General features: G+C 43.6%; 1 protein-coding gene, 1 long non-coding RNA gene and 1 other non-coding gene across 3 annotated transcripts; 2 read left to right on the top strand and 1 right to left on the bottom strand.

Annotated features, from left to right (window-relative positions):
- Positions 1–1,461: 1,461 nt before the first annotated feature.
- On the top strand, positions 1,462–25,655 carry LOC120021656 (SUMO-specific isopeptidase USPL1-like). The gene is made up of 8 exons (XM_038965474.1): positions 1,462–1,576; positions 2,593–3,710; positions 4,253–5,981; positions 8,232–8,342; positions 8,910–9,045; positions 12,167–12,292; positions 20,910–21,070; positions 22,745–25,655. The coding sequence occupies exons 2-8, from the start codon at positions 3,564–3,566 to the stop codon at positions 24,961–24,963; spliced, it is 4,629 nt and encodes a 1,542-aa protein (XP_038821402.1). The 5' UTR covers positions 1,462–1,576; positions 2,593–3,563; the 3' UTR covers positions 24,964–25,655.
- trnae-uuc lies at positions 11,904–11,975 on the bottom strand. The gene has a single exon. It is a non-coding gene; the product is annotated as a tRNA-Glu (tRNA).
- On the top strand, positions 13,359–15,765 carry LOC120021658. The gene is made up of 2 exons (XR_005472541.1): positions 13,359–13,745; positions 14,776–15,765. It is a non-coding gene; the product is annotated as an uncharacterized LOC120021658 (long non-coding RNA).
- Positions 25,656–27,354: the final 1,699 nt, after the last annotated feature.

A 27,354-nucleotide genomic window follows, 5' to 3' on the forward strand; every position in this document is an offset into this window, starting at 1 on the left:
AACACAGAGTTACACATGGAATAAACAAACATACAGTTAATAATTCAGTAGAAAAAATAAAAGTCTATATACAGTGAGTGCAAATGAGGTAAGATAAGGGAGGTAAGGCAATAAATAGGCCATGGTGGCGAAGTAATTACAATATAGCAATTAAACACTGGAATGGTAGATGTGCAGAAGATGAATGTGCAAGTAGAGATACTGTGGTGCAAAGGAACAAGATAAATAAATAAATACAGTATGGGGATGAGGTAGTTGGATGGGCTGTTTACAGATGGGCTATGTACAGGTGCAGTGATCTGTGAGCTGCTCTGACAGCTGGTGCTTAAAGCTAGAGAGGAAGATACGAGTCTCCAGCGTCAGTGATTTTTGCAGTTCGTTCCAGTCATTGGCAGCAGAGAACTGGAAGGAGAGGCGGCCAAGGGAGGAATTGGCTTAAGGGGTGACCAGTGAGATATACCTGCTGGAGCGCGTGCTACAGGTGGGTGCTGCTATGGTGATCAGTGAGCTGAGATAAGGCGGGGCTTTACCTAGCAGAGACTTGTAGATGACCTGGAGCCAGTGGGTTTGGCGACGAGTATGAAGCGAGAGCCAGCCAACGAGAGCATACAGGTCGCAGTGGTGGGTAGTATATGGGGCTTTGGTGACAAACCGGATGGCACTGTGATAGACTGCATCCAATTTGTTGAGTAGAGTGTTGGAGGCTATTTTATAGATGACATCGCCGAAGTCGAGGATCGGTAGGATGGTCAGTTTTACGAGGGTATGTTTGGCAGCATGAGCGAAGGATGCTTTGTTGCGAAATAGGAAGTCGATTCTAGATGTAATTTTGGATTGGAGATGCTTAATGTCAGTCTGGAAGGAGAGTTTACAGTCTAGCCAATGGGCAGTACCATTGAGACAAACCGTTCTGAAGTAGTCAATTTTCTTTTTCACGATTGTCTGATCCTTCCTGATGTCCCAGTTGGACATGGATCAGCCAATGAAGTTAGAAGTCCCACCCTGTTGACTATATTAAATGGTGGAAGTCCTCAGTGGCGCCGCCCATGATAAATAGCCTTTTTGCCACTAGAGGCCTCTATCATTATCTATGACCAGTCTAGCCAATAAGGTGTTATACATTGCGTGACCATTGGGGGGTGGTACACCGACGTCTTTTTCCCCGTTCGAAAGGAAGGTAAAGCTTGCTACACAACCAGCGCCAAGCGATTGTCATTAGCTACCACAGCCACAAAGTCATAAACCCCGCCCATTTTCTACAATTTCTCTTCTTAAAATCTGATTTCTAACCTAACCTCCACCTCACTTTTAACCGTATGGCTAAAAATAAAAAAAATGAAGACCAAATTTGTAGTTTTTCATGAATTTTTACAATACAGACAATTTTGACTTTGTGGCTGCACTATCTAGTCGAAAGTTATGACAAGCACCCAACCGGAAACACAACGTTTCGACCCCGAAAGAGCGGTGCACATGGAAACACACCGGGGACTCGAGTTGATGAATGAATTAAATTCAGATGGATTATTGTAATCATATTCATCTCTAAATTGGATAGAATAAGCTCTTTACTGAGGTAGGTTAAAATATTAGCAAGATTTGAGGTCTAGCGTTTTTTCAAACTGCTAGCTAGCATGGCATTGCTAACAACTAGCAAAAACCGCACCACGTTATAGCTAACGTTACTATTTTTTTCACAGCAACATTAAATCCCATTCCCTGCATTGTCATATCAACTGTGTTACGGACATTAGTATGTATTATTATGGGTGTATAACGTTTAGCAATTAATTTAGCTAACTTCGCTAGATATCCAAACGTAATGCCAACGTTTTGCTGCGTGTACTTTGCCAATGTACTGTCTGTCCGCGTGACAATTGTTATCTTTGACTAACTAATTGACCAGCATCTGCGTTAGACCCCTCTGACTCCCAGAAAGCTCCGATTCAAACTCCCATTCACTAGCTCTGCAAGCGTTATAATTGCAAAATGCGTCCATTGAATTTCGCCGAGAAACTACCTTCATTTACTCCCGTTATGGCCGGTATATACTTCCACAAAAGGCGTAAGTAAATCGGTCCAATAAAAATATTAGCTCAAATACCTTTTCAGTATATCCTGTTACTATCATCCGTAAAATATATTTTCAAATCAATTGGTCCTGATTTAAGCATGATCAACAGTACAACTATGAAACTCGAAGAACCAAAATAACTTAGCTCATTGGTTTATTATTATTATTATAACGCCTATGAATCGGAGCATTCTGGACTTTAGAGGTCCCTAACGCAAAGATACTGGTTGAACTAGGTAACTACTTAATCATGTAACCATATATTCTACCCCTGAAAGACAGTGCTTAGCTACACTAATCTTCAGTTCTGCTGGCTAGAATAGGGCTGTGTAGTCAATAGTGTGCACATCTGAATAAATATGGTAGTCAATTGCAGGTGTCTTGTCAGTAGGCCGGTGTTCCATTGGCTGACATGGGTTCATTCTCTGACTCTAATTTAGATACATACATCTCTTGGTAACATGATACTACTCACTGTACCTAACATATAATGCTTTGTTGTTGTCCCTCCCCCATAGCCTACCATGCTGAGGTGGTGAGACTGGGTGGTCACAGTGATATGGTAATGTAAAGTGAATGACGCAGGACACTGACAGTACTGGCCACGACAACAAGAAACAGCAGTGGTTTGCCTGTGATGAGTGGCGACGGCACTGGTTTGGGGGCCCCTGGCCTGCTAGCAGGGTATTGGGAAAAAGTCAGTTGAACTCGTATTGTCTTCCTCTCACTTACTGTCACTTGTGCAAAGCTATTTTGGGTCTGAGAGATGCTGTCTGATTGGGAAGGCAGAATCCTCTTGTATCCCAAATCAAAATTCAAAATAGAGAAACTCAACAAAACAAAGAAATGGAAACTTTGGTTTCAAAAGGCGAAAGGTTTTGATCTGTTGTTTGGGTGTTTTTGAAGTTTAGATTGATTGACATGCTGCCTGGTACAATGAAAAACTTAAAAATGATTCTCATATCAACTGGATTGATACTCCACTGTAATAAATGATATCTTGAGATACAAAAAACAACAAATCTATGATACTGAGTCCTCTAATCTGGTACTTCACTGTTCTATATGGCATTGAGATGCTCTCTGATTCTAAATTATACTGTGTACGATACTCTGATGTCACTCAATTATATTTTGACGATACCATTATTGGGATTTTTCCCCCCGATGCATTAAATGAAAACACAAAGCAGGCTATACTCTTTGGTCCTTTAAAAACCTGCTGTATGTAAGATAGTGTGCTATAGCTTGGAAAATAAATGTGTCTCTGGATGACAACATATCTGTTTACAACATTATGGCTGTCTTCCTAAAGAAGTAAAATCTGCTTTGTTTTTTGTCTTCTGGCTAACATACTAACGAGTATCACGATACTGGTCATACTCTGTTGTACTCCATGATACTGTACAATAGTCTGTGTAATTACTGTATGTGGTCTCTCCGTTGACCAGGTTACCCTCCCCTACTGATATCTATCAGGGGTTTTAACATGTTTTGTGATTGGTCCCTGCAGATCCAGGAACGCTCAGCTTTGTTGGAGACCTGTCCATGGTGTGCTGCTAAAGGACAGTCTCTGGCCCTGCGCTCCTACAGGATCAACTTCCAGGAGTTCATCACTCTCTGCACTGACCCACAGGTAGGGTAACGTTACACACACATGCGCTCACTTACACAGACACACAGACGTGCACGTATACACGCGCACACAATCAGCACAACGTCAACAAAAAACAGGGGTGTTTCACAAAGCAGGATCAATGGGTGAATCCTAAACTGTCTGAACAAGACACCAGTTTTAGTAGTTTCCTAGAGAAACTGGGTTTGCTCTGTTGTCCGACATAGTGGCAGTATTATGAGAGAGTCAAGTTTTGGCTGAATTCTGTGTTATTGTCAGTAGCAAATGCAGTCAGAAACTGTGCTAAAGTATCCTTTCACTCTGCTACTTTATAGTGTGAGTGTTGTCCTCTAGTGTGTTCCTGGGCCCCATCCTTCAATGCAAGAGTGAAAACAAGTAGTAGAAACAAGAAACAATATGAAGCCAATGTGAAGTTTGAACTTCCCCAGACAGTTACCCATCATTTCTTCATTCAGCCTCGCCTCTTGCCAGGCCATTGTAAATAAGAATTTACTTGCCTGTTTTAAATAAACAAATAAATCAAAGTAACTTCTCCCCTACAGTGCCTGTTTCCCTTGGTCTCTCGTCCTTTGGAGGATGTCCTGGCCAGCCTCGTACCCCCTCTACCCCAAACTCAGACAGGGAGCAAGAGGAAGAGTCCCTGCGGGTTGGAGAACGGAAACCCTGTACCTTCCCCCAAACATGCACGATCAGTGGAGTCAGAAGTGGCCGAGGACGCCGTATCACCGAGTGGAGCTCTATCAGTCAGCGGCATCACTAACAAACTCAATGGGGAAGAAGAGTGCTTTAATGGGAAGAAGGAGAGAATCAGCCAATCAGAACACACCAACATGGATCTGGTGGATACAACTCTCAAACACACACTTCCTGAGACTGAGAGGGGAGGGGCCAACGGATACCACAAGGATTCTGGTTGGTCGATGCCAGAAGAAATGGACCAGGAACTCCTAGAAGAGGAACAAGATGGTCTCTTTCTCCCAGAGGAGGATACACCTACTTTAGACAAGGGTTTTCCTCTCCAAAAGAAGACGGTACCGGTCTTACAGGTGGCCGTTTCTGTTGTAGAGCCTACTGTAGAGTCTGAAGGTGCACCAAAGGAGGGTCTCTCTACTTTACAGGAGGCTGTATTTGCCCTAGACAATACTTTATCTGCCCCGCAAGTAGCCATTTCTGTCCCAGAGAAAATTTCACGTCCTTTACATGTGGCCGTTTCTGCCTCAACGTCTGCCCCAGAGAAACCCTTGGCCAAGGCTGCCTTAGTGGAGGTTGTCCCTACCTTAGAGGACACGGTCTCTCTCTTCGAGGTTCTGACTGCCCCAGGGGAAGTTACACCATCACATCAGAAGGTTCATCCTCCCTTACAAAGGACTGTGAAGGTTGTGTCTGCGCCAGAGAAGGTTGTGGAGACACCTGACATGGAAGCTGTCCTGGTGTTGCAGGAGGCTCTGACCATCTTAGAGGAGGCTTCACCTGGCATGAAGGAGGGTCTCTCTGTCTTAAAGAAAGATGAGGAGTGTTTAATCTCCTTGGAAAAGGAAGATGAAGTGGCTATACTTGTGGCTTTGGAGGATGTCCCTGCCTTAGAAGAGGTTGAGAAGGCTCTACCTGCCTTGGTGGAGGATGTTCCTGCTTTAGAGAAAGATGAGGAGGAGGTGGCTACACCTGCCTTGGTGGATAATGAGTACGGAGAGGAGGATTTGCCTGTCTTTGACGAGGAAGAGAAGAAAGAGGAGGAAGAGCGCCCCCCAGAGGTGATGTGTAGGCCCTGTAGTGTGGACCTCAGTCAGAGCAGAGTGCCTGTTGAAGTTCATGATGATGATGATGATGGTCCTATCAAAGCTAGAAGAAGAGCTCAGAACGCCCGGCAACTAATCAGTAGCGAGGATGAGATGACCGGCGCAACCATGGAAACAGAAGGGGAAGGAAGCGTCACGGAGGAAGTGGAAGTTGTGGCATCACAGCCAAAAAAGAAAATGGGCCGGCCGAGAAAGACTCCTATTATTAAATACACGCAGGAAGTGGTGCCCAACTTTGACCCGGAAGTGATCTCGACTGAGGAGTTGGTTCCGGTTCCCGGGCCTCACCTATTCTGGAGGAATGAGAATAGTCTGTGTTGGCTGGACACCTTGCTGGTAGCGCTGGTCCACCTTCACACCCTGAGGGACAGACGACCCACCAAGAGGCCCGCTGGAGGTCAACCTGTCTGGGATCTGTGTGAGAGGTACAACCAGGCCTGTGGGCTCATTACAGCCTACCAACACACTGGCGCAGGTGGGTGGACATATCTATTTAGTAAGGTTTATTTAAGGTTTATGTACAACATTGGCAGCTAAGAGCTGAATATCTATTTTGAATGGGGAAGAATGTATCCGCACACACTATCCCTTTAATACAATACATGTATTGATTGAATTAACCCTCTATAGACTTAGCCCTGTCTAAGCCCGGTGGCGGTGGGGTTGTACTAAGCTATATGGAATTGTTTTAAGAAGGTCATACCAAGGATAATTTAGCTATTTGATTTAGAATTGTAAGACTCCTTGCAGCGTCATTTTTTTAAATAATTTTTTTTGTTGGCCTTTCTGCTATTAGCCCATACAAATTAATTGCATAAAATATTCACTACATGGATAAACAGATAGTCCCCCAAAAAATCTAAAGTAACTTTGTTCTGAAGTGTCTGTGCTGTATTTGAGAGAGATAAAAAAAAGAACAGGAAATATTTGTCACTTTTTTGTCATGTATTAACCATCAAAATGATGAAATAACACATGGAATCATGTAGAAACCAAAAAAGTGTTAAACAAATTAAAATATATTTGAGATTCTTCAACGTAGCCACCCTTTGCCTTGATCACATCTTTGCTCACTCTTGGCATTCTCTCAACCAGCTTCACCTGGAATGCTTTTCCAACAGTCTTGAAGGAGTTCCCACATATGCACTTGTTGGCTGCTTTTCCTTCACTCTGTGGTCCAACTCGTCATTAACCATCTCAATTGGGTTGAGGTCGGGTGATTGTGGAGGCCAGGTTATCTGATGCAGCACTCCACCACTCTCCTTCATGGTCAAATAGCCCTTACACAGCCTGGAGATGTGTTTTGGGTCATTGTCCTGTTGAAAAACAAATTATAGGCCCACTAAGCACAAACCAGACGGGATGGTGTATCGCTGCAGAATGCTGTGGGAGCCATGCTGGTTAAGTGTGCCTTGAATTCTAAATAAATCAGACAGTGTCACCAGCAAAGCACCATCACACCACCTCCTCCATGCTTCACGGTGGGAACCACACATGCAGAGATCATCCGTTCACCCACTCTGCGTCTCACAAAGACAAAGCGGTTAGAACCAAAGATCTCGAACAGATTTCCACCGGTCTAATGTCCATTGCTCGTGTTTCTTGGCCCAAGCACATCTCTTCTTCTTTTTAATGTCCTTTAGTAATAGTTTCTTTGCAGCAATTCGACCATGAAGGCCTTCCGCTCCTCTGAACAGTTGATGTTGAGATGAACAATGTGAAGCATTTATTTGGGCTGCAATTTCTGAGGCTGGTAACTCTAATGAACTTATCCTCTGCAGCAGAGGTAATACTGGGTCTTCCTTTCCTGTGGCGGTCCTCATGAGAGCTAGTTTCATCATAGCGCTTGATGGTTTTTGCGACTACAGTTGAAGAAAGTTCTTGACATTTTCCACATTGAATGACATTCATGTCTCAAACTAGTGATGGACTGTCGTTTCTCTTTGCTTATTTGAGCTGTTCTTGACATAATATGGACTTGGTCTTTTACCAAATAGGGCTATCTTCTGTATACCCCCCTCCACCTTATCACAACAAAACTGATTGGCTCAAACACATTAAGAAGGAAAGAAATTCCACAAATCCACTTTTAACAAGGCACACCTGTTAATTGAAATGCATTCCAGGTGACTACCTCATGAAGCTGGTTGAGAGAATGCCAGGAGTGTGCAAAGAGCTGTCATCAAGGTAAAGGGTGGCTACTTTGAAGAATCTTAAATATGAAATGTTTTGATTTGTTTAACACTTTTTTTGGTTACTACATGATTCCATATGTGTTATTTCATATACGTCTTATATATAAGTCTTCACTATTCTACAATGTAGAAAATAGTACAAAATAAAGAAACCCTTGAATTCGTAGATCAAAACGGATAAATACCATCATCTTCGTTAGTCTCATTTTGTGAGAAGACCGACTTTTTAAACGTGATTGTTTCGTGGTGTGACGGTCACCTCTCTAGCTCTGTCACCTTTCCTCACAGATACGGAAGTGCAACATCAGCGGTGGATTGAGAGGCATCCAATGCAGAAAAAAACATCTAGTTAAACTGACTGATTTTTGGGGGGATAAAAAAATGCTAGTTAAATTTTCACGGCGGTGCGGACATGAGCAACGTTTCGTCAGCAATCTGCCTTCAGCAGGGCTTCTTGTGTATTAATCTATTACCTAATCCTTAATACATGTTTACACCTGTTTGTGTTTGTCTCCCTCATTTCTCTCCAGACAGTGTAGTCAGAGTGCCCTCTGCGGTGTTACAGAGGGTCCAAACTGAGATGCAGGCCATCAGGATGTCCATCTTTAAACTGCTGGAGCCCCTACTGAAATGTAAACTGGGTAAGAACCTGTCTGGGGGCCTCCTGAGTGGCGCGGTGGTCTAAGGCACTGTTAGCTGTGCCACTAGAGATTCTGGGTTCGAGTCCAGGCCCTGTCGCAGCCGGCCGCGCCCGGGAGACCCATGGGATGGCGCACAATTGGCCCAGCGTCGTCCGGGTTAGGGGAGGGTTTGGCTGGCAGGGGTGTCCTTGTCCCATCGCGCACTAGGGACTCCTGTGGCTGGCCGGGCACAGTGCATGCTGTCACAGTCGCCAGGTGTACGGTGTTTCCTCCGACACATTGGTGTGGCTGGCTTCCAGCTTAAGTGGGCATTGTGTCAAGAAGCAGTGCGGGTTGGTTGGGTTCTGTTTCGGAGGACGCACAGATCTCAACTTTACGTCTCTCCCGAGTCCGTACGGGAATTGCAGCGATGAGACAAGACTGTAACTACCAATTGGATACCACGAAAAAGGGGTAAAACAAATAAAAAATATTTGAAAAAAACAAGAACCTGGCTGGGAATATTATTTTTTCGTTTTTTTTTAATCCCTGACCTTACCCTGACCCCTGCTGTCTCCTCTCCTGCAGGTCAGCATGAGACACCGGTGTTCGCCCTGCCCCTCCTCCTCAGGGCTGACTCCTGGGCAGAACCTCTCTTCCAGCAAGCATATGAGTGGCAGTTTGAGTGTATCTCAACAACTTGTCAACATGCCACCAACACCAAGTAAGAGCCATCTTGAACTTTTAGGGACAGTTTTCTAGACATAAATATATAACCTAGTCTTGGACTAAGAAGCACTTTCAATGGTGAGTCTTCAGCTCTCTCTCTCTGTGTGATTTAGTGATCAATATCATTATTAGTCATTATCCTAGAAGATCTGTGTTTGACAACTGTTAACAACATTCTTAAGTTTTCATAAGAAGCCTCGTAGTCCCACTGCAGTACTGTAGACTCTGTTATATTAACCTGATGGTCAGTACTGTAGAATCAGTTCTATTAACCTAATGGTCAATACTGTAGACTCTGTTATATTAACCTGATGGTCAGTACTGTAGAATCAGTTCTATTAACCTAATGGTCAATACTGTAGAATCAGTTCTATTAACCTAATGGTCAGTACTGTAGACTCTGTTATATTGACCTAATGGTCAATACTGTAGAATCAGTCCTATTAACCTAATGGTCAGTACTGTAGAATCAGTCCTATTAACCTAATGGTCAATACTGTAGAATCAGTCCTATTAACCTAATGGTCAGTACTGTAGAATCAGTCATATTAACCTAATGGTCAATACTGTAGAATCAGTCCTATTAACCTAATGGTCAATACTGTAGAATCAGTCCTATTAACCTAATGGTCAATACTGTAGAATCATTCATATTAACCTGATGGTCAGTACTGTAGAATCAGTCATATTAACCTAATGGTCAGTACTGTAGAATCGGTCATATTAACCTAATGGTCAATACTGTAGAATCGGTCATATTAACCTAATGGTCAATACTGTAGAATCGGTCATATTAACCTAATGGTCAATACTGTAGAATCAGTCCTATTAACCTAATGGTCAACACTGTAGAATCAGTCCTATTAACCTAATGGTCAGTACTGTAGAATCAGTCCTATTAACCTAATGGTCAGTACTGTAGAATCAGTCATATTAACCTAATGGTCAGTACTGTAGAATCAGTCATATTAACCTAATGGTCAGTACTGTAGAATCAGTCATATTAACCTAATGGTCAGTACTGTAGAATCAGTCCTATTAACCTAATGGTCAATACTGTAGAATCAGTCCTATTAACCTAATGGTCAGTACTGTAGAATCAGTCCTATTAACCTAATGGTCAATACTGTAGAATCAGTCCTATTAACCTAATGGTCAATACTGTAGAATCAGTCCTATTAACCTAATGGTCAATACTGTAGAATCAGTCCTATTAACCTAATGGTCAATACTGTAGAATCGGTCATATTAACCTAATGGTCAGTACTGTAGAATCGGTCATATTAACCTATTGGTCAGTACTGTAGAATCGGTCATATTAACCTATTGGTCAGTACTGTAGAATCGGTCATATTAACCTAATGGTCAGTACTGTAGAATCGGTCCTATTAACCTAATGGTCAGTACTGTAGAATCGGTCATATTAACCTAATGGTCAGTACTGTAGAATCAGTCCTATTAACCTATTGGTCAGTACTGTAGAATCGGTCATATTAACCTAATGGTCATTACTGTAGAATCAGTCCTATTAACCTATTGGTCAGTACTGTAGAATCGGTCATATTAACCTAATGGTCAGTACTGTAGAATCGGTCATATTAACCTAATGGTCAGTACTGTAGAATCGGTCATATTAACCTAATGGTCAGTACTGTAGAATCGGTTATATTAACCTATTGGTCCGTACTGTAGAATCAGTCATATTAACCTAATGGTCAGTACTGTAGAATCGGTCATATTAACCTAATGGTCAGTACTGTAGAATCGGTCATATTAACCTAATGATCATTACTGTAGAATCAGTCATATTAACCTAATGGTCAGTACTGTAGAATCGGTCCTATTAACCTAATGGTCAGTACTGTAGAATCGGTCCTATTAACCTAATGGTCAGTACTGTAGAATCGGTCATATTAACCTAATGGTCACTACTGTAGAATCGGTCCTATTAACCTGATGGTCAGTCAGGTGAGAGAGCAGATTTATAAGTGTCTTGTCCTCGCTCGCTCTCTCACCTACCTTCAGTAGACCTGGCTTGTAACAGCACAACGTGCTGCTGGGATAGGCATGGAAATGGGAATTAAAGAGGGAATGAGAGAAGTGAAATGAATATAATCAACATGGTGATTGTGCTGGAGGAACGTCCAGTCTTCTGCCCTGAGGATGTCCCTAAAGAGGAAAGAATAGGAAAATGAGCTTTGAATGTTAACCAACGTTTACTCATCTAATTCCTTCATCTAGTTTGGGGATTAGTCATATTATGGCTCATTGAGAATCTTAGACCAGTACAAGTTTACCAAAATAGACAGTGAAGCAGGTATTGGGCAACATTTTACATTTTAGCAGTGCAAAGAGCCAACAATACTGTGAACCTATTGGTCTAATTAAGACTCTTCAAGGAACTTGGCCCAGTAGCTACAATACAGACGGTGAAAAGGGTAGCGATTTAGTCTGTTGAAACTAATCCGTTATTTACTGGAGGGGCTGGTAGCCTAGAGGTTAAGAGCGTTGGGCCAGTAACTGAAAATTTGCTGGTTTGAAACCCAGAGCCGACTAGGTCAAAATGGTCTGTTTCCGTTGAGCAAGGCACTTCAACACTAATTACTCCTGTAAGTTGTTCTGGATCAGAGCGTCTGCTAAATGACTCAAATGTAAATCTCATTTAATATTTCCTGTCGTTTTTGGTTGGTTTCTTTTGAAGAGCTTGGCTCAGTACAAGTTTACCAGATGATGAAACGTGTAGATATTATTTGTTGAAACGTTCATCTCCTATATTCCTGTGTGAATTAAAATGTAATCGGTTTAGATTTGCTTATAATAATTTGAGATGAAAACTATAAGCAGAAAGACTCGTTCCCATACCGGGAGTTGAACCCGGGCCACCTGGGTGAAAACCAGGAATCCTAACCGCTAGACCATATGGGAAGCTGTGTCTGTCTGTATTTTAATTGGGCTTTTGAATGGTAACTATGACATAATGTTGACAGAAAGGGAGTGTACAAGGACATTTCAGAAAATAATTTTCATAAAACAAATAAAGGGGAAAACTGACTCACTCAACTGGACCAAAAGGTCTGTGTGTCTTTTATTTACTATCAAATGTGTTTTTCTTTCAGATGTAAGAAGACCCTCACCACTTTCACCAAGGTGCTTTCCGATTGGCACCCTCTCAACGCAGCCCACCAATCACGTTGCAGCAAGTGTAATAAGAGGAAGCAGACCAGGATGTTGGTGCTGGAGAGGTGAGGGCGCAACCTCTAACCTTTCATACCTGGGGTGGATCTCAACCAGGGTTGGGGTCAATTCAGTTTTTTTTAAATTCAGGAAGTGAATGAAATTGAAATTCTGTTCACGAATTGAGAAGTCCTCATAGAAAACAATGGGCAACTTCCTATTCAGTGGAGGAATTGACCCCAACCCTGATCTTAAGTGGATTCCGCTCCGGAGAATTCCAGGCCCTTGTCTCTTTACCCATTCATTCAGTGCAGATGGAGGAAAGGAGATGAGTAGTGGAAGCCACTGTAGACTATTGAGATGGGGCCGTGTAGTTGATATTGTAGACGATTGAGATGGGGCCATGCAGTTGATATTGTAGACGATTGAGATGGAGCCATGTAGTTGATATTGTAGACGATTGAGATGGACCCGTGTAGTTGATATTGTAGACTATTGAGATGGACCCGTGTAGTTGATATTGTAGACGATTGAGATGGGGCCATGCAGTTGATATTGTAGACTATTGAGATGGAGCCATGCAGTTGATATTGTAGACGATTGAGATGGACCCGTGTAGTTGATATTGTAGACTATTGAGATGGACCCGTGTAGTTGATATTGTAGACGATTGAGATGGACCCGTGTAGTTGATATTGTAGACTATTGAGATGGACCCGTGTAGTTGATATTGTAGACTATTGAGATGGACCCGTGTAGTTGATATTGTAGACGATTGAGATGGGGCCATGCAGTTGATATTGTAGACTATTGAGATGGAGCCATGTAGTTGATATTGTAGACGATTGAGATGGACCCGTGTAGTTGATATTGTAGACTATTGAGATGGACCCGTGTAGTTGATATTGTAGACGATTGAGATGGACCCGTGTAGTTGATATTGTAGACTATTGAGATGGACCCGTGTAGTTGATATTGTAGACTATTGAGATGGACCCGTGTAGTTGATATTGTAGACTATTGAGATGGACCCGTGTAGTTGATATTGTAGACTATTGAGATGGAGCCGTGCAGTTGATATTGTAGACTATTGAGATGGAGCCGTGCAGTTGATATTGTAGACTATTGAGATGGAGCCGTGTAGTTGATATTGTAGACTATTGAGATGGAGCCGTGCAGTTGATATTGTAGACTATTGAGATGGAGCCGTGCAGTTGACTATGATTCCACCTGGTGGCCATGTTGGAAGACCACCGCATTAATTTTTCCGACAACAGCTGACTGGCTACCGGAAAGAACATGATAACAGTGACTAAAACTATTTGATTCATCAGTATTTGGCTGCTCTAACATGGCAGAAAAAATATGTTTATGGATTCCCCGCAATCATGAAACACTATTGGTGACGCCACGGAGATAATACTCAAGAACTGTCAGAAAAGTGAAGAAACCTTTTTGCCTGTCAAGACCTGAACCCAGACAACTGTCAGTACAGGGTCTGCTACGATCATTTCATCACTGGTAAGTCAAGTCTGATCAATTCTGATTTCGAGTTTAGTTTAGCCATTATGCTAACCAGGTGTTAACAACAACACTGTTAGACAAAATTAGCTAGCAAGATAGCTTGTAGTCTAGCTATTAGCATGTGTTGCGTGAGTTTAACGTTTTAGGGAAGCAATTTTTGCACCATAAAAAATGCACCTTTTTATAACAAAGGATCGCATGCATTTATCATCGCAGACTAATGTAAGTCTAGTATTCCTAATGTGATGAGTAGATTGGATGGTCATAATTTAGTCTATTAATAAGTGGGTAGTGGCATAGGCCTATAGGCTATTCTAGAGACCTTTCTGTCCTTTTGCATGGGGAGAAATGTTGCCTTTGACAAACATTTCATGGACTTCTAAAATGACTGGAGACATTAGCAGAATCTTTTTTTTAATACAATGGTAGTCTAGGCCTACTCTGCTGACACTGACAACAGATGAATGAAAACGACCTTGTCTAGAATGTAACCATATAATCTAGGCCTATGAAAAGGGGTCATGGCTAGAAGGGATCCAGCTATTGGGAAATTAATGTAAAGTATTTTATTTTTTTTGCATTTTAGCTAAACCTTTTCCTTACCTTACCCTAATAATTATCCTAGCCTGCAGCGTAAATTCTCCTAATTTGCTACGAAAAGTCAAATTACGTTAATTTGACAGAAGTCAGATCCCTTCTAGCGATGACCATGAAAAGAGAAGACACAAATTGTACAATATAAGGCCCTTATAGCCTGGAGGAGGACATTATTGTCCAATGACCCAGTGATCACTTGGAGAGAACTTGATTCATAAGTAGAGGTAAAATGTATGGACATTACAGCATAGGACAAATGCCTCACTGGGATATGACAACCTGTTGTGTTGACTAATGTTCCAGCCCAACAATATATTGAATATTTATGACACTTAAACACAACCAAACAATTGAGCCTTGATGGTGTTGGTGACTTAAATAAGTGATATTCTAACAGCAGGTGTGCTTCTCATTTGTTTATGTACTGTAGGTTCACCAGCTGACCTCTGTCAAGACACCGACGTCGTCTGGAGTCCCCCTGTGAAGATGTGCAATGCTGCAGCAGCCTCAGTTTCCCCCCCTGTGAAGATGAGCAATGCTGCAGCAGCCTCAGTTTCCCCTCCTGTGAAGATGAGCAATGCTGCAGCAGCCTCAGTTTCCCCCTGTGAAGATGAGCAATGCTGCAGTAGCCAGTTTCCCCTCCTGTGAAGATGAGCAATGCTGCAGCAGCCTCAGTTTCCCCCTGTGAAGATGTGCAATGCTGCAGCAGCCTCAGTTTCCCCCTGTGAAGATGTGCAATGCTGCAGCAGCCTCAGTTTCCCCCTGTGAAGATGAGCAATGCTGCAGCAGCCTCAGTTTCCCCTCCTGTGAAGATGAGCAATGTTGCAGCAGCATCAGTTTCCCCCTGTGAAGATGTGCAATGTTGCAGCAGCATCAGTTTCCCCCTGTGAAGATGAGCAATGCTGCAGCAGCCTCAGTTTCCCCCTGTGAAGATGAGCAATGCTGCAGCAGCATCAGTTTCCCCCCTGTGAAGATGTGCAATGCTGCAGCAGCCTCAGTTTCCCCCCTGTGAAGATGAGCAATGCTGCAGCAGCATCAGTTTCCCCCCTGTGAAGATGAGCAATGCTGCAGCAGCCTCAGTTTCCCCCGTGAAGATGTGCAATGCTGCAGCATTTTATACTTCTTTGTCCTTTTCCAGATATGAAAGGAGACATCCTTCAGTTTGACACATTGATTGTCAAAAATGCTCTACTTTGGTCAATCTGAATGATTATGTTGTGCCATTTGAGTAGAGAGCACCTTGTCATGACAAAATAAACCATATTAATATATACAATGTAATTTGAAACAACATGTGAAATTCAAATGTTTATGATATTGTTAAATTACTGTATTTTAATATATAGTTGTATAGGTGATATTAAAAGTATATTGTGTGTCATCTCTGCTTCACCCCATTGAATAAAATGTATTTCTTATAGCCCAACTATTGTCTTTCTTTTTACAGTTTAAACACATTTAGCATAGACAATGTAATTGTTGTGGTAGTCTTAGGCATCTTCATTATCACAGTGGCACCTCCAAGTCTCCCAGAAGGTCTGAGAGGCACAAGTATCTGTCATTGAACTTGGTGGTCGTAGTTTGTATGTTCTAAGATAAGGATCCCATCTCCTTCTACCAGACATTTCACCGCCAAGATTACAAGGGTTGGATTTTGCACTAAACAATGTCATGTCAGCACAAGGCATGTACAACATCTGGTGTAGTCTTAACCTCTACAGTGCATTTGGAAAGGATTCATACTTCTTGACTTTTTCCACATTTTGTCATGTTACAGCCTTATTCTAAAATGGCTTAAATGAGATGTTTTCCTCATCAATCTACACACAATACCCCATAATGACAAAGCAAAAACAGGTTTTTAGAAATGTTTGCACATTTATAAAAAAAACTAAAATTAACACCTTATTTACATAGGTAGTCATACCCTTTTGCTATGAGACTACAAATTGAGCTCAGGTGCATCCTGTTTCCATTGATCATCCTTGAGATGTTTCTACAACTTGATGGAGTCCACCTGTGGTAAATTCAATTGATTGGACATTATTTGAAAAGGCACACACCTGTCTATATAAGGTCCCACAGTTAACAGTGGATGTCAGAGCAAAAACTAAGCCGAGAGTTCGAAGGAATTGTCCGTAGCGCGCCGGGACAGGATTGTGTCGAGGCACAGATCTGGAGAAGGGTACCAATAGGCATTGAAGGTCCCCAAGAACACAGTGGCCTCCATTCTTAAATGGAAGAAGTTTGGAAACACCAAGACTCTTCCTAGAGCTGCCCGCCTGGCCAAACTGAACAATTGGGAGAAGGGCCTTGGTCAGGGAGGTGACCAAAAAACCCGATGGTCACTCTGACAGAGCTCCAGAGTTCCTCTATGGAGATGGGAGAACCTTCCAGAAGGACAACCATCTCTGCAGCACTCCACCAATCAGGCCTTTATGGTAGAGTGCCCAGATGGAAGCCACTCCTCAGTAAAAGGCACATGACAGCCTGCTTGGAGTTTGCCAAAAGGCACCTCAGACCATAAGAAACAAGATTCGCTGGTCTGATAAAACCAAAATTGAACTCTTTGGCCTGAATGCCAAGCGTGAAGTCTGGATGAAACCTGGCACCGTCCCCACGGTGAAGCATGTTCGTTGCAGCATCATGCTGTTGTAATGTTTCTCAGCGGCCAGGGACTGGGAGACTAGGCAGGATCGAGGGAAAGATGAACGGAGCAAAGTACAGTACAGTATTTTTTTTACCCCTTTTTTCTCCCCAATTTCATGGTATCCAATTGGTAGTAGTTACTGTCTTGTCTCATCCCTGCAACTACCGTACGGACTCGAGAGGCGACGGTCGAGAGCCATGCGTCCTCCGAAACACAACCCAACCAAGCTGCACTGCTTCTTGACACAATGGTCGCGGCCGGCTGCGACAGAGCCTGGGCTCGAACCCAGAATCTCTGGTGGCATAGCTAGCCTTAGACCATTGCGCCACCCGGGAGGCCCAAAGTACAGAGATCCTTGATGAAAACCTGCCCCAGAGCGCTCAGGACCTCAGACTGGGGCCAAGGTTCAACTTCCAACAGGACAATGACCCTAAGCACACAGCCAAGACAACACAGGAGTGGCTTCGGGACAAGTCTCTGAATGTCCTTGAGTATTCAAGCCAGAGCCTGGACTTGAACCCAATCGAACATCTCTGTAGAGACCTGAAAATAACTGTGCAGCGACACTCCCCATCCAACCTGACAGAGCTTGAGAGTAGAGAAGAATGCAGAGAAGAATGGGAGAAACTCCCCAAATACAGGTGTGCCAAGCTTGTAGCGTCATACCCACGACGACTCAAGGATATAATCGCTGCCAAAAGTGCTTCAACAAAGTACTGAGTAAAAAGTTCTGAATACTTATGTAAATGTGATATTTCAGTTGATCAAATTTTGAAGAACACTGTAACGTAAAATGTGGAAAAAGTCAAGGGGTCTGAATACTTTCCAAATGTACTGTACATTGTTGACTGGTATAATTTTTTTCTTGAGAACATAAAGCTCAACAATATGTAAATAATGTTAATCAATAATGCTTCAGAAGGACAATGTCAAGGGGTGCAAATGCCTACAGGGCAGCTTTTCCCAAATTCGGTCCTCGGGACCCCAAGCGGTGCACATTTTAGTTTTTTTGTCGTAACACTACACCGCTGATTCAAATGTTGATGATTACTTGATTATTTAAATCAGCTGTGTAGTGCTAGGGCAAAAAAAAACTAAATGTGCGTACCGAGGACCGAGTTTGGGAAAGCCTGCCATAAGGCTAATGCCATCACACTGTAGGCCAGTGGTTCCCACTCCGGTCCTCGAGAACCCCCAATAGTACACCGTTTTATTGTAGCCCCGGACAAGCACACCTGATTCAACTTGTCAACTAGTCATCAGGCTGCAACAACAATGGCTGGGAACCACTGCTGTAGGCCTATAGCTGCATTGGCGTTGCCATTATCAGCTGCAAAATGGGTTCACATGGCTGATATCCTGAAAAAAGTGACAAATAGTACTAATTGTAAAGCTTACAACTGAACAAAAGGTCATGTTAATTTGAGAATATAACACACAAATTAGACAGATTCCCTTTTGCAGGATCGTGAGCTGTGATGAATCAACATTGACACTAGTTCATCTTGAATAATAGTTTTTAAGTTAACAATTAAAACAAGTTTAAACACTTCACTTCAAAGAATCAACACTATTTCATATAATTTCAAAGTGTTCACGTAAACTAACTCATATGTAAAAGTTAGACGTGTTAGTAACAAGTAGGCTATTATTACTAAAGCATAACTTTAGGTGAACAAAAACATCTAAATACCAGAAGGGGCTCCGCTGATCCCTGATCTACTGGTTGAGAGGACTTCTATTCCAGCCCAGCAATTAGCACACTTAATTTTGATAAATTGAATGACTTTTTAAAATGTATTTTTCTTTACTCAATATGCCAACATAAGTACACATATGATCCATGGTATACAAGGATGTACCCTTATTCTATTGGGGGCATTGTTTAGGACCTCTTCATCTGCAGACAGGGTTTCACAGCTCTCTCTGTATCTGAGGACAGAAAACATCACGTAGAAACAGGCTGAATTCTACTCAAATTAGACAGCACTAAATATTATGTTGCTGTGTCTCATCGTTTTTCCTCACTAGGGACTGGTTCTGGAGAATCTCTTCATAGTGTCCTCCCACAAAGGTACCTGCCCTATCCAGAGTAGCCTACTTTCCCTTCTCTGACAGCTGGAACTGCTAGCTATTCCTTTCACCCTTTTCCGTGGCTGTTAGCTAGCTAGCTACGAATGTATTTTGAGTTACAAAAATAAATATATCAAGATAGGTAGCTAACTAGCTAATATGAAGATCGCTTGCTGGTGATATTTAATTTACTTGGTTAGCTATACAGTATGTAAAATCAGCTAGCGAACATTACATTAGCTCATTTGAGTTAGCCTGCAGCTGTCATTTTCAAAATATATTTACTTACTTGAATAGGTTCTCCCACTGCCTCCGTTTTCTGGGTCCTTAGAAAAAACGAAATAATGGGCAATCTTCCCAACGTTTACGGTGATAGCAAAACTCAGCCAGCCATGTGGACGTTTGGCGGACTTCCACCAGACTTGCTGGTCTTCCGACATGGCGCCTGGTGCGGTTGCTAGGTGATTTGTGAAGCAACTGCAAAAACGCTCGATTGTTTTGGTTTTTCTTTTTCATGTTTTCTGTTGCAGATTGTTGTTCTGTTACCAGTCGGTGCAGATGGAGGACAGGAAATGAGTAGAGGATTTATCCAGACACCATGTTGCAGATTGTTGTCGGTGCAGATGGAGGACAGGAAATGAGTAGAGGATTTATCCAGACACCATGTTGCAGATTGTTGTCGGTGCAGATGGAGGACAGGAAATGAGTAGAGGATTTATCCAGACACCATGTTGCAGATTGTTGTTGGTGCAGATGGAGGACAGGAAATGAGTAGAGGATTTATCCAGACACCATGTTGCAGATTGTTGTTGGTGCAGATGGAGGACAGGAAATGAGTAGAGGATTTATCCAGACACCATGTTGCAGATTGTTGTCGGTGCAGATGGAGGACAGGAAATGAGTAGAGGATTTATCCAGACACCATGTTGCAGATTGTTGTCGGTGCAGATGGAGGACAGGAAATGAGTAGAGGATTTATCCAGACACCATGTTGCAGATTGTTGTCGGTGCAGATGGAGGACAGGAAATGAGTAGAGGATTTATCCAGACACCATGTTGCAGATTGTTGTCGGTGCAGATGGAGGACAGGAAATGAGTAGAGGATTTATCCAGACACCATGTTGCAGATTGTTGTCGGTGCAGATGGAGGACAGGAAATGAGTAGAGGATTTATCCAGACACCATGTTGCAGATTGTTGTTGGTGCAGATGGAGGACAGGAAATGAGTAGAGGATTTATCCAGACACCATGTTGCAGATTGTTGTCGGTGCAGATGGAGGACAGGAAATGAGTAGAGGATTTATCCAGACACCATGTTGCAGATTGTTGTCGGTGCAGATGGAGGACAGGAAATGAGTAGAGGATTTATCCAGACACCATGTTGCAGATTGTTGTCGGTGCAGATGGAGGACAGGAAATGAGTAGAGGATTTATCCAGACACCATGTTGCAGATTGTTGTCGGTGCAGATGGAGGACAGGAAATGAGTAGAGGATTTATCCAGACACCATGTTGCAGATTGTTGTCGGTGCAGATGGAGGACAGGAAATGAGTAGAGGATTTATCCAGACACCATGTTGCAGATTGTTGTCGGTGCAGATGGAGGACAGGAAATGAGTAGAGGATTTATCCAGACACCATGTTGCAGATTGTTGTCGGTGCAGATGGAGGACAGGAAATGAGTAGAGGATTTATCCAGACACCATGTTGCAGATTGTTGTTGGTGCAGATGGAGGACAGGAAATGAGTAGAGGATTTATCCAGACACCATGTTGTAGATAATGTCTTGCTTTCTCTACCTTTGTTTCCTGAGGCTGATATCTATTGTGTCTCTTCCACCAGGGTGTCTCCTGTGTTTGTGCTGCACTTTGTAGAAGGTCTTCCTGACAACGACCTCTGTGTGTACTCCTTCACCTTCCAGCAGCATGAATACTCCGTCACCACAGTCATACAGTATGACCAGCAACTCAAGCACTTTGTCACCTGGATACGAAGACCTGACGGTCAGTGTGACTTTGTAATTTAGTTCAGTATAACTTTATTTGTCCCTTCAGGGGCAGTTGACTGTCATTTCGTTAGTAAAGTTTTTGTTGTTGTTTACTGGTCAACAAGTTCAGTTGTTCTTTTTAAATGTGTACGTCAGGATTATCAACTTCCCCAGAGTCAGATGAACTCATGGATACCATTTTTATGTCTCTGCGGACAGGTTGAAGGAAATTGCTAACTAGTGTTAGCGCAATGACTGGAAGTCTATGGTAACTACTAGCATGCTTGTAGATCGCTAGTTAGCATTGGCTCGCGAAACTACTTCTCAACTTCCTTCGTACTGGATGCAAGGACATAAAAATGGTATCCATGAGTTCATCTGACTCTGGAAGTAGATAAAGGGCTTAATTGCCAAAATCTCAAAGTATCCCTTTTAAAAATGCTATATATAGCTTATTCATACCTCCATTATCAATGGATAGAAACAATTATATTTCATTACAGAAAAGTAATGTCAGTCTCTGTCTAATCATGTCTAGCATTTATAAAGTGCAAATCAGTAGGTCTCTTTACATTGTGTTGGGGTAACTTTAAAAGAGATGGACAGCACACCAAAAATACCTTCAATAATCCATTTAGTTATCACAAGGATTCAGCACCTTCCTACTATTGAGGAATGATCAGAGTGAGCATGTTACCCATTCCTCTGTGACTGTATTAACTCTCCCCGTCCACCACCAGTGTATAGAACCCATTCCTCTGTGACTGTAGTAACTCTCCCCGTCCACCACCAGTGTATAGAACCCATTTCTCTGTGACTGTAGTAACTCTCCCTGTCCACCACCAGTGTATAGAGCCCATTCCTCTGTGACTGTAGTAACTCTCCCTGTCCACCACCAGTGTATAGAACCCATTCCTCTGTGACTGTAGTAACTCTCCCTATCCACCACCAGTGTATAGAACCCATTCCTCTGTGACTGTAGTAACTCTCCCCGTCCACCACCAGTGTATAGAACCCATTCCTCTGTGACTGTAGTAACTCTCCCCGTCCACCACCAGTGTATAGAACCCATTCCTCTGTGACTGTAGTAACTCTCCCTGTCCACCACCAGTGTATAGAACCCATTCCTCTGTGACTGTAGTAACTCTCCCCGTCCACCACCAGTGTATAGAACCCATTCCTCTGTGACTGTAGTAACTCTCCCTGTCCACCACCAGTGTATAGAGCCCATTCCTCTGTGACTGTAGTAACTCTCCCCGTCCACCACCAGTGTATAGAACCCATTCCTCTGTGACTGTAGTAACTCTCCCTGTCCACCACCAGTGTATAGAACCCATTCCTCTGTGACTGTAGTAACTCTCCCTGTCCACCACCAGTGTATAGAACCCATTCCTCTGTGACTGTAGTAACTCTCCCCGTCCACCACCAGTGTATAGAACCCATTCCTCTGTGACTGTAGTAACTCTCCCTGTCCACCACCAGTGTATAGAGCCCATTCCTCTGTGACTGTAGTAACTCTCCCCGTCCACCACCAGTGTATAGAACCCATTCCTCTGTGACTGTAGTAACTCTCCCTGTCCACCACCAGTGTATAGAGCCCATTCCTCTGTGACTGTAGTAACTCTCCCCGTCCACCACCAGTGTATAGAGCCCATTCCTCACTCTTCTCTGTTGCTGTCTCTCCCCACAGGATCGTGGTTGGAGTTTGACGATCTGAAGCACCCTAACTGTGTCTCCCACACCCAGCTGGTGGTCCCTCCTAGAGAAATCCACGTTGTCTTCTGGGAGTTGAAGACCGACAGACCGGACAACCCACAGACACCTTGCTCTCCCCCTGTATCCCTGACAAGCACTTTACTGATACACAAAGAATTGCAGCAACCTCCCTTAGCCAAACTCTTTGTCAACGATGAATCTCAAGACATCTCTCAGACGGTCTCTAATGATGCGGACACTGACATGGACACCCCCATAACTGCTGGCTATATTGATAACGATATGGACACAACATTAAGGAATAACGTTAACTCTCCCATCGCCATCGGTTCCACCAGCGTGCTTCATGGCGTACCGGCTCAGTCCTGTTACCCCAACCTCTCTCTCCCTCTCCTTCACAACGACACAGCCATTGTCGAGGCACTGGCGGTGTCTGACGATACCGACAACGACATCATGGACACCACGGTAACCACCGGTAACGCTGGTAACTCGTCTATCAGTAGCACCACACTGCTCGACACCTTCGAGGGCCTCTCCCACGATGACATTGTCACCCTGACGCTCGTAGAGGTCAGAGTTGACTCTGATGGGAGGCCGTTGGACGACAACAATGTCTCCCTGGCTCCCAGGCAAAATGGAGACCTCAGTCCTCTTCTACCTGCTCCTACACCTGAGGCCGAGAACCCCGCACCTGCCCATGAAACGCCCCCTGAAACAGATGTTGTCATCATCAAAAGGCCATCGTCCCCTGATACGGCCAGTGGGTTTCTCCTTGACAGCAGTGACGGTCCTTCTGAGCCCGACTCTGAAAAGCCCACTCCTCCTAGTCCTCCCAAGCTCAGAAGGGGCAGAAGCACCAGCAATAAAGCCAAAATGATGGCATCCAACACTCCAGTTGCACCAGCAGCTAAGGTGGTCACAACAACACCACCAAGAACAGCTACACCAATGGCACTTCCTGGAAACTGTGGTGGAATAATCCTGCCTTCAGTTGTATCTATGATGTCACCATCATATGTGGAACCCAGCACCCTCACATCAGAGGCCCCTACTCCTCCCTCTCCCCCGCCCCACTCCGAACCCGCTGCTACCTCCATCTCTTTGCAGAGCAAACCCGGCCTTCCTCCACCCCTGGACCCCAACTCTCGCTGGTCCTACCTGCTTAGCCTCCACCCCACCTCCATCCCCAATCCCCCAAGAACCCAGAGTCATTTCAACCACTCAACACCCAACCGGTTCCAGCAGCTTTCACAGAGCTGGCAGACCCCAAGCATAGCTCCCCCCAACCCAGACGCCAGGCTGAAGAAGCCTCCGCCTCTACCCAAACCCAAACTAAGTAAGGTGGACAACGAGGCCCTGCCGGTGAAGGCTGCCGAGATGTACGGAGGGTTCCAGGCCAGAAGCAGGATCGTAAATCTTAACATAAACAGTCCCTCCAAGACTTCACCTCCCACCCAGCTTCTCTCTCAAAGAACTGACCCTCAAAATGGACCCTGGAAGATACCAAGTCAACATGCCGCCCTCGTCTCGCGAAAACCCCTTATCAACCACACTACTTCAGCAGTGCCTATTGTGACATCACTTCCTCCCTCTCAAGGAGTCACGGAGCTCCCTAAAATCTCTTCCTCCAGGAAACACAGCCCAGGCGGTCAGGTCAGTGAGACCGATGCCCTCAGGTACAAGCTGCTGAAGAAGCTGAAAGCCAAGAAGAAGAAACTAGAGAAGCTGAATCAGATGCTGGGTTACCAGGGGGGTGTGGGAGGACGGGGGGAAGTAACCTGCACACCAGACATCACTGATCGGAGTCCCTCCCACACCGTGAGCTCTAGTACCTCTGTCTATGACAGTCCCGCATACGACCAGTTCTTTGCCGACCTTCTGTCGCCGGCGACGACCGCCAGCAACCTATCGCCGGACAGCACGGGCTTCCTGGAGATGCTGACCACCAATGGGCAAGAAGGGGGCGGGGACTTGGCGTGTGGGAGGAATGATATTAGTGGAGCCTCAAAGGTGGTGACACCTGTGATCTTGCCTACGGCCAATCACGGTGTAGTAGTGTCACAGCCTGGTCTAGCCGAGCCAATCACGACCTCTGGTGAGAACTTCCTGGAAGAGTTCATTTCAGGGTCGGCCAATCAGCAGACGGAGATGGAGACTGATACCCTCAGTGCTCTCGACCTGTTCTTTTAAGCTCGTTAACTACAGGTCTAGGATCTGCTAACAACTCTTACCCAACCCCTAAGCTTAAACGTTAGGGGAAATGCTAAGCTTACCTCAGATCAGTGGCTAAGGCTACTTCTCAAATGGCATGCTAATCCCTATATAGAGCCTCTGGTCAAAAGTAGCACCATGGAGATCCTATTAAATTAAACTATTGTAATTCCTAATTATTATGAGTAGTGCACTATATAGGGAGTAGTGTGCCATTTTGGACGCATGCAGACAGTAGGAGAAACTACATGCTACTATTCCTTTCAGTCGGGAGAATATGTGTGTGTGCTTGGCATCAATGGGTTGTTCTGTTCTGGATAGCATGTGTTACATGAAGCGTAATCAAACGGCCATTTTAAAGGGAGAGTTCACCTAAATTACAAAGTGACATATTGGTTTTCTTACCCTGGAAGCAGTCTATGGACAAGGTATGATAGCAATCCATGCTTTGGTTTAGTTTCCCTGGCACTGTTTCCACGTGCTAACATTTTAGCATTTGTGGCACAAATCCCATTCAAGTCATGGGACCGATATTGTTTTCTATGCATCCTGTTCAAATCATATTTAAGTGACTGTTTAGATTCACAATCAATTTTAGATCATTTTGGATGGTTAGGACAGGATGCATGAAAAATGCTAATATCGGTCCCATGAATGGGATTTCTGACACAAATGCTAAAACGTTAGCATATGGAAACAATACCAGGGAAACTTAACCAAAGCATGGATTGCTGTCATCCATAGATTGCTTACAGGGTAAGGAAACCAATGCGTCATTTTGTAATTTGGGTGAACTATCCCTGTAACTCTGGTAAGCACTCGGATATCGCTCATGTATTTTTTTGGTTTACCAAGAATGTTGAAGTTGAACATGGAGTAATGTTAATACTCACTGAGGCTTTGTCTTGAATGGCACCCTATTCCCTACATAGTGCCCTACTTTTGACTAGGGTCTATAGGGATCTGTTCAAAAGTAGTGTACTTTTTTAAAGGGAATAGGGTGCCATTCGTGATGGAACCATAGTACTTACAGGTTCTGAGGCTTTAAGGGAGATTAAAAATGGAGGTTGTTTGAGTATTCTGGGAAGTTAATAGACCCAATTATTTGATCCTGCTTTGTGGAGGGGGGAAAAATCTCCTGCTTTGTGGAGGGGGGGAAAAATCTCCTGCTTTGTGGAGGGGGGGAAAAATCTCCTGCTTTGTGGGGGAAAAATCTCCTGAAGACGACATATGCTGTTTTTGTTTGCCTCTTTTATTTTCGTTTGTCTGAATTACTTGAAAACCTGAAAACTAGGATAAAAAGCCTGACATCTATGATAAAAATATGTTTGTGTTTTAAAGGGTGGTTCGATCTCTTATCTTTTGAATGTATTTTTTGTAACAAAAAGTGTGACAGAGTTCTAAAATGTTGTACTGAATCAGATACTGTATGTAATTCTAATAAAATCTTATTTACATGGATACATATGTTTTGGGGGGTTATATAAGTAAGCATTGTCTGAGCCAGAATCTAATAATTGTTTTTGTATTAGCGTGAGTCCGCGTGATGTAGCTGTACCTCCTGGACAGAACACTTGTCGGTCTTAGTGGAAAATACTGTGACTCCTTGTAGCAAATCAATGCTCCATATTGACAATTTCTAGAATCTAGAAGAAATAGTTTTTGGGGAGAGTTGTGAGAATTAACTAGACTGATCCCAGATATGTATGTGTTATCATGCCAACTCCTGTGGCATGATGGCACAACAGACAGGTAGTGATACCCAGGCTAAGAATCATCAGCAACCTACAGGAAAGTATACAGACTTTACTAAACTAAAATGAAGGGAAAGATATGAAAATGTGGTGATGTAGCTTTGTAGTTATGGTCTCATTACAGGGTGATACATTGTACTGAATATACATCGTTTGGTAAGTAGTTCCACCACCACCTATTTACTGGTAATACAATCTCACTAGTAGTGACGCTACAAATGGCATACTTTACTTCACCATAGCAGGCTCTTCGATAGTGCTAATGCGCCCCCTAGTGGAGAATATTTGAAAGAGCATGTCCATTTACCCAACCTCGGTTTTTCAATATTCTACCCAAGATGGTAGATAGAGTTTATCCTGATTTTTTATTTATTTTTTCTTCAAGGTTTCTGTATGTGTAAGTGGGCGTTACCTCTTTCACGTGAGCATGCTTTTCCCGCGTGAGCTCACGGTTCCTCCATAATATCTGGCATATTCATGCAAAAGAGAGGACTGCAGCTTAAGCCCCACCCTCTTCAACATATATATCAACGAATTGGCGAAGGCACTAGAATAGTCTTCAGCACCCGGCCTCACTCTACTAGAATAGTCTTCAGCACCCGGCCTCACCCTACTA

Source organism: Salvelinus namaycush, chromosome 26 (assembly GCF_016432855.1).
Source record: "Salvelinus namaycush isolate Seneca chromosome 26, SaNama_1.0, whole genome shotgun sequence".
NCBI lineage: Eukaryota > Metazoa > Chordata > Actinopteri > Salmoniformes > Salmonidae > Salvelinus > Salvelinus namaycush.